Source organism: Salmo trutta, chromosome 35 (assembly GCF_901001165.1).
Source record: "Salmo trutta chromosome 35, fSalTru1.1, whole genome shotgun sequence".
NCBI classification, from domain to species: domain Eukaryota; kingdom Metazoa; phylum Chordata; class Actinopteri; order Salmoniformes; family Salmonidae; genus Salmo; species Salmo trutta.
In genome coordinates, this window is record NC_042991.1 from 883,005 (window position 1) to 903,079 (window position 20,075).

Below are 20,075 nucleotides of genomic sequence, written 5' to 3' on the forward strand. Positions count from 1 at the left end.
CCTCCAGAAAGTGGAGAGCAACACTCATGCAGCTCCACTACACAATGAAAAAATGTAAAAGCCGTGTTCGACAGGATTACCAACGCAGACTGACGACCTCAAATAGACAGAAGCATTGAATATGGCAGACCAATCCAATCTCCTCTCTCGGCATGTCCAGCCCACTCATTATCTCAGCCAATCTTGGCTAGTGGGAAGGTTGCTAGCCTTTCTGTGACTTAACCAACAAGTGTCGTAATTTAACAATTTTATTTGCATTTACAGATGGCATACAAGTTTGTTATTAAATCACATTAACAGTTCTTTTGTGTTTCTTCCATTTGCGAATAATCACACCAACTGTTGTCACCTTCTCACCAAGATGCTTGGCTTGATGTAGCCCATTCCAGCCTTGTGTAGGTCTACAATCTTGTCCCTGACATCCTTGGAGTGCTCTTTGGTCTTGGCCATGGTGGCGAGTTTGGAATCTGATTGATTGATTGCTTCTGTGGACAGGTGTCTTTTATACAGGTAACAAACTGAGATTAGGAGCACTCCCTTTAAGAGTGTGCTCCTAATCTCAGCTCTCAGTACAAAAGACACCTGGGAGCCAGAAATCTTTCTGATTGAGAGGGGGTCAAATACTTATTTCCCTCATTAAAATGCAAATCAATTCATAACATTTTTGACATGCGTTTTTCTGGATTTTTTTGTTGTTATTCTGTCTCTCACTGTTCAAATAAACCTACCATTAAAATTATAGACTGATCATTTTCTTTGTCAGTGGGCAAACGTACAAAATCAGCAGGGGATCAAATACTTTTTTCCCCTCACTGTATCTGGCTTATATGATTACGATGGTGATAATGCTTCTTGACAGTGTCATAAAGTGTATTTTCTTAGTCCAAGTAAAGTGACGGGATATGTGTATTTTCTACAAGCTATTTAAAATATGTAAAGAATTCATAACACCAACAAAGGATTTAAGAAACAAACTTTTAAACAAAAGGAAACTTCTTGGCAGGGATTTTTGGGAGGGGAATAAATGTGGGTTTTGACACTCTTATGTAGGTGTCATAACCAGCCATAAAATAATGCAATATATGTCACAACAGTTGTAAATATATGGGTCATGACAGTGTTATGACCATATTATGATGGGTAATGGCAAGTTATGTCAGCTGCTATGACATATTATGACATGGTTATGATTCATAATGTGTTATGACTCTGAGTAACATTTTACTTGACAGTAAAATGTTACCAAGAATGTGGTGCATTTTTCACAATTTTCCATCAAGCTTGCTTTACTTTGTGATGAATGTGTAATAAAAGTGTGATACTTGATCGTTCTTGATCGTTCCTCCAGTTATTTTAGTTTTTCCTCTAACTTATTCTGTGCCTCTATGGTACAGTGTTATTGCCATCCATCTGTTCTGCTAGTTCCTTCTTTTCCTTTCTTAGTTCCTCTATCTCTTTTGACTTAAAATGTTTTCGTTTTAAAGATTAGTATTTCTTTGCATGACCTCTGAAGGCACGTTTTAAACTCTCCCATGCAACGAGGGGCTCTGCTGTACCTATGTTATGCAGGAAAAAGTCTGTTATATATTTTTTTGTCTTGGTTAAGAACAGATTGTTATCCAATAGAAAAAAAATCATAATAATAACTACAGGTTTGGTTCAAATCCAATTCAACACAACACATCCTGAAACCCACTGCATTTTCAAGAATTGTGGTGGGTTTTGCTTATGCTTGTCACCAGCAGGGACTGGGGAGTTTGTCAGGATCAAAATAAATGTCAAAGGAGCAAAGCCCAGGGTAGAGGAAAACCTGCCTCAGTCTTCTGAAAACCCTGCCTCAGTCTTCTGAAAACCCTGGGATAGAGTTTTATTTCACAGCGGGACAACTACAAAAAATGTAATGCCAAAGACACACCAGAATAGCTTGCCAAGAGGTGTTGACTGTTCCTAAGTGGTCCTGGTCCAGTCTCAGTCCTGACTCAAATGTGCTTAAAGTTTGAATATTGCTCTCCATCAATGATTCTCAACAAAATTTACTGAGCTTGAGCAATTTTGACAAAAAAAATGATATATGTTGCCCTAGGAGTTGTGCAATGTTGGTAAAATCTTGTTCAGAATTATTCACAGCTCTTAGGGCTGCCAAAGGTGCTTACACCAAATATTAACTCTGGGGTGTGAAGACATATACAATTAAGATGTTTTTAATTATTATTCATTTGAAAAATGTAAAAGAAATTGTCTTTCACTTTGAAAATGTGGGGTAGCTTGTGTAGATCGGTATGGATAAAATATAAATAATCCTTTTTAAGATTGAAGCCACCGAAATATGAAGACTTTGCAAGGGGGTGTGTAGACTTTCACTATGTAATCCTTCCATTATCACCTTGCTGCTGTAGCTTCATTCACCTCAGTCGATAAACAACAACATTCTACCAACATGTCAAAATTAGCTGATACATTACGCACTAGCTCAGCACCGGGATGGATTAAAAACTCTAGTTTAGTTTCATGTCAAGTCAAACAGCAGTTACCTAGCCATCTACAACCATCTTCCACCTCTGCAGTATTTTGAGAAAAAAGTTGCTCTGTTCACTGCAGCTGCGTCAATGTGCTCTCTCAAAGGCATCCAGCCGGACAAACACCCTTCCTGAGCGATTGCGCATGGTCCTAACCAACTGCATTTGCCTTTTAATTGGGATTGGAAAGACTTTAGTAGCCTAATTTAAATTGTTGGTGTTGAGCTAGGGTATGGAGACTTCCATACTCTGCCATACCCAATTGACTGAGTTAAAAGACAGGAAGATGCTGAGCGAAAAAAGAAAACAACCCAGGTGCGGCAAAAGAACACTTACAGAGAAACATGTGGCAGTCAAACACGAGGCGCAAACTTATTTTCTCATTTTATTCATATACTCATCTCGTATAAAATGTACAATCAAATAAACAACTTAACAAAATCCAAAAATGACCCACAGTACTGACAAATACAAAGTAGCCAATAACTCCAACATATATAGGCCTATGCAATACTGCTTTGGCATTTCAAATACATTCAATAAAGTGCTAGTTTTTTTCATTCTTTGCTCATATAAATACATAATGCCGTATTTTTTTCTTTACAAAAGCTGTTGTTCACAGCATTTCAGACGGACTGTGTCCTTGTCTTCAGTCGCAATAAAGTGCAGATGCTTGTTAGACATACATTTTGTTTAAAGGATTTAACGGTCAACTGAAAGCGAATTGTCGGTTCTCAACATGCACACGTACACACACATACGTTCACTCAGCACCCCTCTAAACTTCACTGGGTGACCTGGAGTGGGTGGCTACGTTGCTCTGAAAGCAGCCGCAGAAGAGGACGTAGAGCGAGCGCTGGATCTCGGCATTACGGTAGGCGTAGATGATTGGGTTGATCATGGAGTTGTAGGTGGCCGGAAGCAGCGTGGCATACGTGTATACCGACGGGTATTCGCGCTCTCCCACCAGGCAGTAGATGGCGAAGGGTAGCCAGCTCGAGCCGAAGGTGCCTAGGATGATGGCGAGCGTGGCCACACCCTTCTTGGTGGCCACGTAGTGCGATGTGGTGAAGAAGTGCTGTTGAAGAGCGATCTGGTGCGCGTGGCGGCACACGATCTTGCAGATCTTGAAGTAGAGGGTCAGCATGAGTATGAAGATGATGAAGAAAGAGACCGCCAACAATGTCACATTGCTGCGAGTGAGTGGGCGCACGATGCTACACAAGCTTGGGTCGTCCAGGCAGTTCCAGCCTAGCACAGGCAGCAGGCCCAGGCACAGAGACACGCCCCATGTGCTCACCAGCATCAGGTGCACGTAGTGGAGCGTCTTCTCTGAGAAGTAAGTCAGTGCATTGTATAAAGAGAAATACCGGTCCACTGTTATAGCCAGCAGGCTACTTATGGACGCCGTGAAGGAGGCCACTAGGAACCCAACAGTAATAAGGCTGATAGTCTCTGAGGAGAGGACGTACTGGAACACGAAGTTGAGGATTAATCCCATGCCTGCCAGTAAATCCGCTGTGGCTAGGCTTCCTACGAGAACAAACATGGGGGTGCGCAGGGTGGGTGTATAGAAGATGATAGCCACCACGATGGCGTTCTCACAGGCGATGACAGTGCCCGCCATGCAAAGCATGATGTCCCACGGGTTAATGGATAAGTCCAGAGGGGCGGTGGAGAGCCCCAGGCTGACATTGCGCTCTGGAAAGTCGGTCTCCATCCACGGGAGAGCCTCTCCAGCCACCACAACCGTCATTGCGGTGTCGTTACACAGGAAAGTCTTGTTCATGTCTGCGCACATGTCTGCTTTCCCCTCCTGAAGAGACAATGAGATAGAGAGAGAGATTGTGGTTTAGTTTCACTAAGGGAAACCATAGCAACCATGACAGAGAGGGAGAAGCGTTCATCCATGTATATGGGTAAGAGAGTTTAGCTAGCTAAATTTCTTGATATTATACGTTTCTAATTTTGTCAAAGTAATTTTCATTGCAAGTTAAAGCGTACTGTTAGCTAGCTAGCTAACGTTAACTGTCTGGCTCACTAGCTAACATTACATGTATGATCTGTGTAGTAATATTATTCGTATCTCAGAGCCATTTGCATTGCTATTTATAGCTAGCTAACATTGAACGGTAACCATAGTTGGTTACCTTTAGCTACCAGCAGATTCAGGTAGTAACATTATGAGTTGGGATTATGGTTCATTGTTTAGTTAGCTAGCTAGCTACATGTCTGAACAAAAGACTCAACTATGCAAGTACCCATTTCACTGTTCCGTTTACACCTTCTGTATCCTGTGCATGTGACAAATAAACTTAGATTTTATTTGATATAGTGTGTGTTTACCAGAGTGAAGAAGAACATGACCTGCACCACTCTGGTACACTCTGAAATCGGAGTAGATAGCCAGAGGGAATTTACAAACGCACCCTTTGAATTTAGCTAGCTGTTTTAGCTTTCCACCACATCATGTACTGTATATGTTGGATATAATCGAATTGCCAAAGCGAGCTAGTTCATGTTAAATGTTGCTTGCAGTGAGTGTTGGGTTTCTCTGAGAGCAATTTAGCTAGAACTGGCTAACTAGCTAGATTATTTCTAGTTAAAAAGGTAGTTGGTCTGGAGCCTCAACTGCCTTTGGACAGACCACAGCCAATGTAAGTTATTCTTTTGCATAATTTAGTTAGCTAGTTCCTGAACATTAACCCCTTGTTCTTCATCTTGTGTGGAAAAGTTTCACTGAGTCTCTGTCTTTGCATTATCCACAGGGTAACTGTCAACTTTTGAGTCTGAAAATTAACCCTGGAGGTTAAGAAATCTGCATTGTAAGTATCAATTTGATGTTCATGAACATTAACCTGGAATTCTTCATATTGTGTAGAATTTCATTTGACTCTCTGTCTCTGCATTATCCAGAGTTAACTCATATAATCTGTGTAGCTATTTTCTTAGCTATTTATTTGAAATATACACTGAGTGTACGAACATTAGGAACACCTGCTCTTTCCATGACATAGACTGACCAGGTGAATCCAGGTGAAAGCTATGATCCCTTATTGATGTCACCTCTTAAATCCACTTCAACCAGTGATGATGAAGGGGAGGAGGCAGGTTAAATAATATTTTTTCAGCCTTGAGACGATTGAGACATGGATTGTGTATGTGTGCCATTCAGAGGTTGAATGAGCACGACAAAATATTTAAATGCCTTTGAGCGTGTTATAGGTGCCAGGCGTACTGGTTTGAGTGTGTCAAGAACAGCAACGCTGCCACGCCATGCTCAACAGTTTTCCAAGTATATCAAGAATGGTCCATCACCCAAAGGATATCCAGCCAACTGTGGGAAGCATTGGAGTCAACATTGGGTAGCATCCCTATGGAAGGCTTTCAACACCGACAAATTGAGGCTGTTCTATGGGCAAAAGGGGGTGCAAGTCAATATTAGGAAGGTGTTCCTAATGTTTTGTACACTCAGTGTATGTTGCTATATTAGGCTTCTGTATAGGTGGACAGCAAAGTAGGAGCCATCCATGGTGCTGAAACTTGGGCAACTTAATAACTGCAGGGTAAAAACATTAAAACCTCACAAAAGACAGATACCTAAAACTGTTATGACAACACGGTAATGCGTCCAAGTTCAGAGACCACAGGAACAGCAGCACTCGAGGAGCTATCCATGGTGCTGAAACGTGAAACTGAATAATAGGCTATGATCGTGAATAAAACTTCAACCCTGTCCCACTTAACTCCCAAAAACGAAACAAACTGATAAACAATATTATCATAAGTCAATTAAGTAGCATACCTTCTATTCACCAAGTTGTAGTTTCTATGTAAAAGGACGATGTGGGCTACCTACCTTCGTTTCACACAGAGTTTAGGAGAAAACCGTCTTTATAGAAAATCAAAAGCGTTCCTTTCATCGAAACCGCTCAGCTAAAGCCCTCGTTTTTGTTCTGTTTCCCTCGCAAGGGCGAGACACCGAGGGCAGGTGCGACCTGTAGCATTGACGCGCGCGGGGGAGAGTGACTAGAGCTCGATAGCCAGAACGGTAAAGACAAACGTCTGCGAGCAGTGGAGCATTATTAAACCCAAGTGACGTCAGGCCCATTGTAGAGCGCGCGCGAGAGAGAGCTGAGAAGTCCGCCTTGCGTTCACATGCTCAAAGGGAACCTCTACACCTGCCTGATGTGTTGATGTGAGGCGATAGATGAGTGAGGTTGAATTTGTGGAGAGGGAATACAGCTATGTATTGACTCTCATGGCCTGGGGGAAGATGTTTAGGTGTGGGGCTGCTGAGATAATTATATTCTCCCTGCGCTGCTAACGACTATTTTTGTACACTCATAGTGTAGTAATAGAGGGTTCAACACAGCACCACCACTACTATACCCCCCTTAGTGCTGCTCCACGTGTTACCAGGCATTAACAGGCAGGCTGAAGAGGAATCAGTCAAAAGTCCATCTTTGCTGGACGTAGATCCTGTTATGTTAGTCCTGCACTACCCTCTCCAGTCCACTCCACAAAACAGTTTAAATGGCAAGCGTGGTAACCAAAATGTACACTGGTGTCCAAGCTTACATTATGTAATGCAGCGATGAGCAAGTGGCAGCCCCCCTTTTGTCGGCCTGCAGACCAGTCAAAAGTTTGAACACACCTACTCATTCAAGGGTTTTTCTTTATTTTTACTATTTTCTACATTGGTGAATAATAGTGAAGACATCAAAACAATGAAATAACACATATGCAATCATGTAGAAACCAAAAAAGTGTTAAACAAGTCCAAATATATTTCACATTTTAGATTATTCAAAGTAGCCACCCTTTGCCTTGATGACAGCTTTGCACACTGTTGGCATTCTCTCAACCAGCTTCACCTGGAATGCTTTTCCAACGGTCTTAAAGGAGTTACCATATATGCTGAGCACTTATTGGCTGCTTTTCCTTCACTCTACGGTCCAACTCATCTCAAACCATCTCAAATGGGTTGAGGTCGGGTGATTGTGGAACCCAGGTCATTTTGATGCAGCACTCTATCACACTCCTTCTTGGTCAAATAGCCCTTACACAGCCTGGAGGTGTGTTGGGTCATTGTCCTGTTGAAAAACAAATGATAGTCCCACTAAGCGCAAACCAGTTGGGATGGAGAATCACTGCAGAATGCTGTGGTAGCCATGCTGGTTAAGTGTGCCTTGAATTCTAAATAAATCACAGACAGTGTCACTAGCAAAGCACCCCCACACCCTCACACCTCCTCCATGCTTCACGGTGGGGACCACACATGCGGAGACCATCTCACAAACACGCGGCGGTTGGAACCATAAATCCCAAATTTGGACTCATCAGACCAAAGGACAGATTTACACCGGTCTAATGTCCATTGCTCGTGTTTCTTGTTCCAAGCAAGTCTCTTCTTCTTATTGGTGTCCTTTATTAGTGGTTTCTTTGCAGCAATTCGACCATGAAGGCCTGATTCACGCAATCTCCTCTGAACAGATGATGTTGAGATGTGTCTGTTACTTGAACTCAGTGAAACATTTATTTCAGATGCAATTTCTGAGGCTGGTAACTCTAATGAATGTATTCTCTGCAGCAGAGGTAACTCCGGGTCTTCCTATCCTGTGGCGGTCCTCATGATAGCCAATTTCATCACAGCACTTGATGGTTTTGTGACTGCACTTGAAGAAACTTGAAACGTTCTTGGAATTTTCCAGATTGACTGACCTTCATGTCTTAAAGTAATGATGAACTGTCATTTCTCTTTGCTTATTTGAGCTGTTCTTGCCATAATATGGACTTTTATCAAATAGGGCTGTCTTCTGTATAATATGGACTTTTACCAAATAGGGCTGTCATCTGTATACCACCACTACCTTGTCATAACACAACTGATTGGCTCAAACGCATTAAGAGGGAAAGAAATTCCTCAAATTAACTTTTTACAAGGCACACCTGTTAATTGAAATGCATTCCAGGTGACTACCTAATGAAGCTGGTTGAGAGAATGCCAAGAGTGTGCAAAGCTGTCATCAAGGCAAAGGGTGGCTACTTTCTATAATATAGAAAATAGTTACAAAAATAAAAAACCATGGAATTAGTTGGTGTGTCCAAACTTTTGACTGTTACTGTACATATACAGTTGAAGTCGGAAATGTACATACACCTCAGCCAAATACATTTAAACTCACCTTTTCACAATTCCTGACATTTAATAAAGTAAAACATTCCTGTCTTAGGTCAGTTAGGATCACCACTTTATATTAAGAATGTGAAATGTGAGAATAATAGTAGAGAGAATGATTTATTTCAGCTTTTATTTCTTTCATCACAGTGGGTCAGAAGTTTACATACACACAATTAGTATTTTGTAGCATTGCCTTTAAATTGTTTAACTTGGGTCAATTGTTTCGGATAGCCTTCCACAAGCTTCCCACAATAAGTTGGGTGAATTTTGGGCCATCCCTCCTGACAGAGCTGGTGTAACTGAGTCAGGTTTGTAAGCCTCCTCGCATACACGTTACGTTTTCAGTACTGCCCACAAATTTTCTATGGGATTGAGGTCAGGATTTTGTGATGGCCACTCATATACCTTGACTTTGTTGTTTTTAAGACATTTTGCCACAACTTTGGAAGTGTGCTTGGGTCATTGTCCGTTTCGAAGACCAATTTGCGACCAAGCTTTAACTTCCTGACTGATGTCTTGAGATGTTGCTTCAATATATCTACATCATTTTCCTCCTCATGATGCCATCTATTGTGTGAAGTGCACCAGTCCCTCCTGCAGCAAAGCACCCCCACAACATGATGCTGCCACCCCCGTGCTTCCCGGTTGGGATGGTGTTCTTCGACTTGCAAGCCTCCCCCTTTTTCCTCCAAACATAATGATGGTCATTATGGCGAAACAGTTGTATTTTTGTTTCATCAGACCAGAGGACATTTCTCCAAAAAAATACAATCTTTGTCCCCATGTGCAGTTGCAAACCGTAGTCTGGCTTTTTTATGGGGGTTTTGGAGCAGTGGCTTCTTCCTTGCTGAGCGGCCTTTCAGGTTATGTTGATATAGGACTCGTTTTACTGTGGATATAGATACTTTTGTACCTTTTCCTCCAGCATCTTCTCAAGGTCTTTTGCTGTTGTTCTGGGATTGATTTGCACTTTTTGCACCAAAGTACGTTCATCTCTAGGAGACAGAGCACGTCTCCTTCCTGAGCGTTATGTTGTCATATTCAATTGTTCAAACTATGAAACATTGGAAGGTGAGAAATGTGTACAATAGGGTTTGAACAGTAGCCCTATACATCTACCCTACAATCCCCATTAATCATGAAACTGTGATGGCAATGGTCCAGTCATCGTGAACCGTGCGCCAGGTTCCAGGTTTAATCTGCTGTATGGTCTGCGTTCCATAATGATTCAAATAGGCTACATGTCCCAAATTATTGCAGAAGTTGTTATATGTTAGCCTAATATCATCCACTATTGTTAGCAATCCTCATGAACAACCACACAAACGTGTCAGAGGAGAGAAAGGTAAACTAACAATGTAAATTAATGATGCAAAATGTAAGGAAACGAACACTAAAGTGACAGTTATAAATGGATGTGGGTATAACTAAAAACTAAAGGTGGCTACCAAATTTCATATTCAACACTATACAAATTGAAAAAAGAAATACAGTAAAAAATGTCGCCATATAATTAAAACATTCTAGAAATCAAATCAACTCTGTAGGTTTGTTGCAATACGGTCATATGGACGTTGCTACAAAAGCCTATAGCTTGGGTCTTAAAATGGAACCCTGGCAAGTTATAAGGCCAGCATTTAATAAACTTTACTGTGGAAAAGTAGATATGTTGATACGCTTCAGTTTGCTGCCATATGACTGGTTTCACATTCGTCTCCAGTGATTATAAGGTAAAATAGATCTAAAACATGTCTTTTATATTTACAATCCCCTTACTCAAATACTAATTTACCTAGCCCTTATCAATAGCTCTTATCCACTTGTAATTTACAGTGCACGGAGAATGGTGTTATTTCTATCGGAAAGAAATAAGTAGATGTTGTTCCACTTGGAACCGACAGGTTGCTTGACCTTATTCATAGTTTCACTGCGTGTAAAGGTGGTGGAATTATGAGGGAATTAAATTAAGGTCAGAGTACAGCATATCTGTAGACACACCTCAGCCCCACCTTTATTTATTTGATCTAGCATGCTATTCTCATGCTTAAGAAAAGTGCATTAATAGGGAATTGCGTTCGATTTATGTGCTTTTAAATGAAATCAGAATTCATCCCTTTTTTGCTTATTTCCAAGTGTTGCAGTCACTGCTATATGCTTTTACCACTGTCGGTCTCTTGGTTACCAAGCAACCACAGCCCTTAGATGCATCTCTATTCTCTACCAAGATTTGGGGAGAGAGAGAGAGTGAGATTGGAGGAAAGAGAAGGGGGGTGTAATAGGTGGAGCAGAGGGAGGGCGAGACATGGGTAAAAAGGAGAGAGGGAAAGAGAGGAAGATAATCTCCCTTCTATGTGATGATCACAGCAGGTGAACTACCATTAACCATGCTGTCATGACGTGGCCCTTTCTGGGTATAGATCGTGGCATCCCCCTCTCTATCTTTCCTACACACAGGTTCTGTTATCTCAGGTCATAAATTCCTGGAGGAGACTCTCTCCCCCTGGCCATGCAGAAAGAGACGCAAAGGATTTCACATGGCAAACTCCGAAATCCCCGAAATGGGGATTTGATACAAAAGGTCCACTTGTGAGATGGTGGGAATGGTCCGTGGACACTTAAGGGACGGGTATGATGAGTGTGTTTCATTTGGTGACCTCAGAGAGGACAGGAAACACACACAACTAGATCTCTGAATATCTACATTTCTCACTTATGTGGTTTGCATCTAATTCTTGTATAAAATGAATAACATCACCTTACATCATTGACCTGGCATCATGGAACAGCCCTTTTCTACTGTTACTAATGAAACCCCCTCCTGAGGAAATCCTCTTTAGATCAAGCGTACCTCGATGGACACTGAGGGGGCACAGGTTGAGTTTAGACCACATAAACCTCAGTGTCCGCTAAGTTTGCAATGGTTGTTGAATTCCTAACCATACCACGTGGAGCATTGGCTCCACGGCTTGAAATGATTAAACTCTGAGACTATCGATCCCCACCGAATAAGAACAAATCTTAGATAATAATTACTAGTCTGCAGCTAGAAATTATGTCAACCTAGGATGCGAAGACCGACATCCGCCGAAACCACTATTATATGAGAACATTTCTGAATGGTACTCTGAAGTATCCATTCTAACCACGAAAGACTTCAGGGAAGCAGAGAGAGAGACGCTCTGATGAACGGACTCTCCGCAGAAATATATATTGATTGCGATTATTCCCGAATTAGTGAGCGTTCATGTGCAAAGGATTAGCATTTCAATTAATATAATTATCAACTGTGTAGTGCCTTACCTGTGGCTCTGTTGGTAGAGCATGGTGTTTGCAATGCCAGCATGGTGTGTGCAACGCCAGGGTTGTGGGTTTGATTCCCACGGGGGACCAGTACAAAATAAAGAAAATGCATGAAATGAAATGTATGCAGTCGCTCTGGATAAGAGCGTCTGCTAAATTACTAAAATGTAATGTAAATGTAGTGACTCCTTTTGTCTTTCCCACCTTTTTCAGTCCACACCCACTTCCCTTTGTCCACCAAGCCGTCATATCGGCTTAGCCCACTAGGGAACCTACCCTATCATTTCCTTGTAATTATATCTGCTGTGTTGTTTGTTTATGCATTTCTGTGATTATTTAGTTAGTAAATAAATAAATAAATGATTAAGACAATTGGTGTATTGATGATTCATAGTGAAGACTAGGTTAGTGCAGATAAACAACCATTTACGACATTTGGAATGAGACTAACGTGAGGTAAAGAATAATTAATTAATAAGAAGAATAATTGATCAGATATTAAAATATTAAAACGTCGTAATCTGAAGATTTTTCTTGGTGCCCCAACTTCCTAGTTAATTACATTTACATGATTACTTTAATCACGTAATAATAATTACAGAGATTTGATTTGATAAAATAATAATCTTCACTTTAATGATGCCAAAGACACGACAATGCACATGCACAGAGGGAGGTACACCTCCACTGGTCAACTAGCCATGCAATGTGTTTTTGTTTTTGCGGACATACATTTATCAGGATTGCTACCCCATGAAAGGTAGCTGGCTCCAGATTATACATTTATTTCAGAGCGGATACTACAAAGAAGGATCAAGGAGTTAGCTAGCTAACTTGCCTTAATATTCTGAATGTATTTTTATTTTTTGGAAAGATAACCTTGAAATGGGCATCCAACTGTCTCAACAACCAAAAACACATATCTTGGTTTAGCTTTCTTAACAAACCATAAATCAGTAGTTATTTCTGGTTGTCTATCAAAGTTGTCCAGCTAACTAATTGATTTCGCTTTGTAGTATACCCCTCAGGTGAATGAGAGGTGTGTGAGCAAAACAAATCACTGATTTGACACTAGCTGTTTGGGCCAAAAAACAAATGAGAAAAACAGGTTTATATAAAGACCCTGCTTGTCCTAACTAATTGATTCTTACACACACACACACGCACATACAGTATGCACACACACACAATTACCCTGAAATCTTTAAATGCCGCACCTTGTTTACCTCGATAAAGCTGTGCATGCCTACTAATGCCAACAGCCATTTGCAATGAAGGGAAAAAATGAAAAAAAGAGGGAAAGGAGAGAAAGAGAGGATGAACAATGAGAAGAAAGGGTCAGGAGAGGGTTGAGGTAGAAGGATTTAGAGTGGAGCGAAGAATGAAAGGGCAATGGAAAGTGAGGAATTTGTGTGGTGGGAGATGGCGAGAGAGAGAGCAATGGAGGGAAAGAGATGTGGGTGGATGGAGTGGAAATGGGGTTATAGCTGAAGTGCAGTGAGGGCTGGTCTTACAGTAAAAACTGGTAGAATTGGAACAATTCAAACTCCCAGCTCATGACCCAAAACAGAGGGATATACTACAAAACAAGATTAAGGAGTTAGCCAGCTAACTTGTCTGAATGTTCTGAAATAACTTGTTCATTTTGATAAAACTCATTGATTCTGCTTTGTAGTATATACACCATTAGATATGGAAAATAACAAATCTCTCACAAAAACATGATGACTCATACACACAGGCCTCTTGTCCATAAAAAAAAAAATCACACACACATGCAAGAATTAAGAATTCAGCGTTAGGCGAATTTCCTTGCCTGATGGAGGATGTCGTTTCAGGAGGCACGCTTTCCTATGTACATGACATGCTCTCGTGGGATCTGTTTGCTTATGCTGTTTGTGATATCACTAGAAGAGGAAACCAGAAAGATTAAGTATAAATAGACATGTCATAATTGTTGTTGTTTCTCTCTGACGTCTGATTGGCCTTGCTTAACCCTCTAGGCTGTGAGAGGGAGACGCCGGCACACATGTTCTCTACCTCCATTGCTATTCCTATTTGGTTCAATCTGTGCTTAGTAACAGCTAATAGATGTTCACTCTCTGTTTCATTCTCTCTCTTCTACAAGTGGGCATGTGCAGCAGGCCATTTCCCCCCACACCATCTCACACCTTTTCACCTATCCCTCCTCTCTCCCTCCCCCTCTTTCAGTCTCATTCCTGTATTCTCATGCAGAGCCTCACAAGTCACACAGACACAGAGACTGCCAGGGAGAAAGGACCAGCTGCCAGTGTGTGTGTTTGTGGGTGTGTGTGTGTGATAACTGAATGCGTGTGGCATATCTGTGAGTGTTGAAGGATGTGATAAGGCCAGTTCCCCTCACATTGTCTGTCTGACACCTGTGGCTGCAAATCAAGTCACAATAAATGGGGAGAGAAAGAGCGAGAGAGACACACACACAGATAGAGAGATGAAGAGAGAGAGCAATACATAGACAGAGATGAAGAGAATGAATACGACAATGTACAGTACCAGTCAAAAGTTTGGACACAACTACTCATTCCAGGGTTTTTCTTAATTGTTTACTATTTTCTACATTGTAGAATAATAGTGAAGACATCACAACTATGAAATGACACATATGGAATCATTTAGTAAACTTTAAAAGTGTTAAAACTTCTTCGGGATCGGTGTCCCTTCCACGGGAAGGTTGAGCTAACGTAGGCTAATGCGATTAACATGAGGTTGTAAGTAACAAGAACATTTCCCAGGACATAGACATGTCTGATATTGGCAGAAAGCTTAAATTACACTGTGTGCACAATTATTAGGCAAGTTGTATGTTTGAGGATTAATTTTATTATTGAACAACTACAGCGCTCTCGGTCAATCCAAAATGTTAATAAACCTCAAACCTGAATATTTAAGAAAGTGAAAGTGAGGTTTTGGCTTTCTTTGGAGAATATCTATGTGTGCACAACTATTGGCCAACTATTAGTGTGCAGAATTATTATGCAACTAAATGAAAATGAAAATTTCCCCATCTCACTTGTTTATTTTCATCTGTTAAAGTGAGAATAATAAACAAACAACTCAACATTTATAAATAAAAATTTCTGACATTTCAACAAACAAAAAAAATCAGTGACCAATATAGCCACCCTTCTTTTCAATAACAGTCATAAGCCTTCCATCCATGGAGTCTGTCAGTTTCTTGATCTGTTGACGATCAACTTTTTGTGCAGCAGCAACCACAGCCTCCCAGACACTGGTCAGAGAGGTGTACTGTTTTCCTTCACCGTAAAGCGTCTGTTTAAGAAGGGACCACAAGTTCTCAATAGGGTTTAGGTCAGGTGAGGAAGGGGGTCATGTCATTATTCTTTCATCTTTAAGGCCTTTACTGGCTAGCCACACAGTGGAGTACTTCAATGCATGCGATGGAGCATTGTCCCGCATAAAAATCATGGTCTACTTGAAAGATGCAGACTTTTTCCTGTAACACTGCTTGAAGAAAGTGTCTTCTAAAAACTGGCAGTAGGTTTGGGAGTTGAATTTGAGTCCGTCTTCAACCAGAAAAGGTCCAACTAGCTAATCTTTAATAATACCACCCCATACCAGTACCCCACCTCCACCTTGCTGGGTCTGAGTCGAAGTGGAGCTCCGTGCCCATTACTGATCCATCTACGGGCCCATCCATCTGGTCCGTCAAGAGTCACTCTCATCTCATCAGTCCATAAAACCTTTGAAAAATCTGTCTTCAGATATTTCTTGGCCCAGTCTTGACGTTTCAACTTATGTGTCTTGTTCAGTGGTGGTCGGGTTTCAGCCTTCCTTACCTTGGCCATGTCTCTTCGCACTGAACACCTTGTACTTCTGGGCACTCCAGGTAGGTTGCAGTTCTGGAATATGACAGCACTGGAGGATAATTGGTTCCTGGTAGCTTCACGTTTGATTCTTCTCAAATCTTTGGCAGTTAATTTGCATCTTTTTTCTCAACACGGTTCTTGCGACCCTGTTGACTATTTGCAACAAAACGTTTGATGGTTCTGTGATCACGCCCCAATATCTTAGCAATTTGAAGAGTGCTGCATTCCTCTGAAATACTTTTTACAATTTTTGACTTTTCAGAGTCAGTTAATAAATCTATTTTTTGGCCCATTTTGCCTGAGGAAAAGAAGCTGCCTAATAATTATACACACCTTGATATAGGGTGTTGATCTCCTTAGGCCACACCCTCCCTCATTACACAAATACACATCACCTGATATGCTTAAATCCAATAAGCATTCCAGTTTATACAGCTTGGAGTTGGGAAATATGCATAATAATGATGATATGGTCAAAATACTGACTTGCCTAATAATTGTGCACACAGTGTATTGTTAATCTAACTGCACTGTTCAATTTACAAATACAAAAGAATGGTTTGTTTTTTCTTTGTATTATCTTTTACCAGATCTATTGTGTTATATTCTACTACATTCCTTTCACATTTCCATAAACTTCAAAGAGTTTCCTTTCAAATGGTATCAAGAATATGCATATCCTTGCTCCAGGGCCTGAGCTACAGGCAGTTAGATTTGGGTATGTCATTTATGCAAAAACTGAAAGAAAGGGTCTTAAAAATGATTTTTAAGTCTTGAGACAATTGAGGCATGGATTGTGTATGTGTGCCATTCAGAGGGTGAATGGGCAAGATAAAATATTTAAGTGCCTTTGAACGGGGTATGGTAGTAGGTGCCAGGCGCACTGGTTTGTGTGTCAAGAACTGCAATGCTGCTGGGTTTTTCACACTCAACAGTTTCCCTTGTGTAACAATAATGGTCCACCACCCAAAGGACATCCAGCCAACTTGACACAACTGTGGGAAGCATTGGAGTCAACATGGGCCAGCATCCCTGTGAAACGCTTTCGACACCTTGTAGAATCCATGCCCTTACGAATTGAAGTTGTTCTGAGGGCAAAAATATTAGAAAGGGGTTCCTAATGTTTTGTACACTCAGTGTATATTACATAGACGTGTTGGCATTATTACATAGACGTTTCATAGATGTTTTTATGCATTATTAGAATAATCCACTTCGTCATATATGCGTTATTTGAATTGAGCGTCAAGGACCAGCAGTGAACAGTTTTATCCTTAACAAAAAAACTTGACATGAGGGTTCCTTGAAACCCACTGTTACTGTGCCCTATAGATTCACAATTAACCGATTTAGGGGTGTATGCCACTTGGCAGTGATTGTAATGGAGGTATATGACAGCTATTTGAGAAGACCATAAGGCTCATCAACTTTTTTAAAGATATATGATAAACTTAAATGTTGTATAGACCTCCTTTATCTTTTCCCATGAAGGCATATGGATTTTTGTGAAACGGATAAGTAGAAACTTGCTATTTTTTTTCTTCAAATATGCAAAAACATGCCTTTTGAATTTTGTCTAATGTTAGTAGCTAGTAGCCTAGTCAAGGATGCATCATGCAAAATATTGGGACAATACACTTTACAGAGACCAAGTGGAACAAAAGTTAACCTTGGAGATTTAAAATATCCCTCTTGGGGCCAAGTTGACCCATTTTAAGAAATGCCAGTTGTTGGTGGATATAAAGTCTAAGATCTTTGATAGCCTGATGCGGAATTTGTTACAGGAAATATTAACTGCCAACTGGTCAGCTTATCATAGGGCTTAATGTGCCAGGTTATGTAATGAGAAAAGCTAACGTAGCGTTTTATTACCTGCAAAAAAGTGTCAACTTAAAAGTTTAATGTTCGCAAGTATGGACCCATTCTATTCTTATTTACAATAAAAGTGACTCCAAAATGACACATTACATAATTTACCTTTAATTTCTTATTGGACACAACATAATCTGAAACACAACACAAAATAAACATACAAAATGGTGTAGTCATAAGCTTGATGGTAGCCATTGCATGCTAGGAATATGGGACCAAATACTAAACTTTTGACTACTTTAAAACACATATTGGTGAATTGGTACTTAGGACACTGTAACGGTTGTCATCTGGAATGGAGGACCAAAACGCAGCAGGAATGTGGATGCTCATCTTGATTTATTTTAAAATAAAGTTAACACCAAAATAACAAACAACGAATAACTCACGAACAACAAAACAGTCAGGCAAAACAAGAAACATCCTCCCACAAACACTAACCCAAACAATTACCCATATATAGGACTCTCAATCATAGGCAACGAGAAAGCACCTGCCTCCAATTGAGAGTCCAACCCCCCATTAACCTAAACATAGAAATACAACAAACCCGAAAGAACATAGAAATACCAAAACATAGAACATAGACCAAAAACCCGGAAATAATAAATCAAACACCCTACTACATAAAACACCACCCCGAACCACAAAACAAATACCCTCTGCCACGTCCTGACCAAACTACAATAACAAATAACCTTTATACTGGTCAGGAGGTGACAGACACCTTCAAATGGGGGGACTAGATGCATAAAGTGCTTTCATTTCTAAACGGTAAAACAGATGTGTATGAAAATACCCTCAAATAAAAGGTGACATTATGTACTGTCGCTTAGAGTATAGAAACAAATTAAACATTTTAGCTTCACTATCCAAATAAATACGTAGGGGAGTGTATGTTGCCCTTTTTGGTTGGCTTTTGCTTTTGGTTTACTTTAATATGTTCTGGACAACTGCCTTACGGTAAATACTGCGGGCTATTTAGTGTGTAGCTCCATATTAAACTTGCTTATTTATTAAATATAATGTAAATTGAAATGAAAGAGGGTTTTATTGGTCAGTGGGCAAGGTTGGTAACTGGTGATAACAATACGGTAGCATCCCACAGACAGCTATGTCATTGAAAATAAGACCAAGCCATAGTTGACACTTCTTCATAGTCTCTTCTTTCTTTCCTCTCCTCCTTTGCCTGTTCCCATCCTCTACTGCTGTCACTCTAAAATAACTGCACATGACAGTACACAGTGCTCATTTATTGAGAATTATTTATCTGGTAGTGACACTCCAAAATTTGGACACACCTACTCATTCAAGGGTTTTTCTTTATTTTTACTATTTTCTACATTGTAGAATAGTAGTGAAGACATCAAAACTATGAAATAACACACATGGAATCATGTACAGTAATAACCAAAAAAGTGTTAAACAAATCAAAATACATTTTATATTTGAGAATCTTTAAAGTAGCTACCCTTTGCCTTGATGACAGCTTTGCACACTCTTGGCATTCTCTCAATTAGACAGCAGAGTGAAGGAAAAGCAGCCAACAAGTGCTCAGCATATGTGGGAACTCCTTATAGACTGTTGGAAAAGCAATCCAGGTGAAGCTGATTGACAGAACGGTTGGAAGAATCTCAAAAATATATTGTTTAATTAACCCGTCTCCTCCCCTTCATATACACTAAGTGGATTTAACAAGTGAAGTCAATAACAGATGATATCTTTCAACTGGATTCACCTGGTCAGTCTACTGGATGTCATGGAAAGATCAGGTGTTCCTAATGTTTTGTTCACTCAGTTTATGTAGGCCTAGTAAACTTGATTATTATCGGTGTGCTTGTCTACAAGGCTGAGGAAAGATGCTGCTCATGAAATTCTATTCTATTCTTAACCTTCATTTTCAATGTGTGAGCTGCACTTCCCTACACAACATACTAACACAATAAATATAATTCTACATTTCAAAGGACAAACTATATCTCACCTAAGATTCAAACTTGCCTCAAACAGAGAAAATTACCAGGATTTATTTGTCAAGTAAAAATTTCACACGCTTTAGAAACTGATATTTTTTTCTTTTTTTAACCTTTAATTAGGAAAGTCAGTTAAGAACAAATTCTTACTTAAAATGACAGCCTACCCCAGACAAACCCTAACCAGGATGATGCTGGGCCAATTGTGTGCCACCCTATGGTACTCCCAATCACGGCAGGTTGTGATACAGATTGGAATTGAACCAGGGTCTGTGTGACGCCTCTTGCACTGAGATGCAGTACTTTACACCGCTGCACCACTCAGGAGCAGACGGTGCCATTTGACTTCTGTTAAGAACGCTCT

General features: G+C 40.4%; 1 protein-coding gene across 1 annotated transcript; it reads right to left on the bottom strand.

Annotated features, from left to right (window-relative positions):
• Positions 1 to 3,144: 3,144 nt before the first annotated feature.
• On the bottom strand, positions 3,145 to 4,410 carry LOC115175212 (G-protein coupled receptor 6-like). Its single transcript, XM_029734461.1, has one exon. The coding sequence runs from the start codon at positions 4,315 to 4,317 to the stop codon at positions 3,295 to 3,297; it is 1,023 nt and encodes a 340-aa protein (XP_029590321.1). The 5' UTR covers positions 4,318 to 4,410; the 3' UTR covers positions 3,145 to 3,294.
• Positions 4,411 to 20,075: the final 15,665 nt, after the last annotated feature.

Excerpts from the sequence above, each read along its gene's own strand:
- LOC115175212 (XM_029734461.1), bottom strand. The coding sequence starts at position 4,317 with ATGTGCGCAGACATGAACAAGACTTTCCTGTGTAACGACACCGCAATG.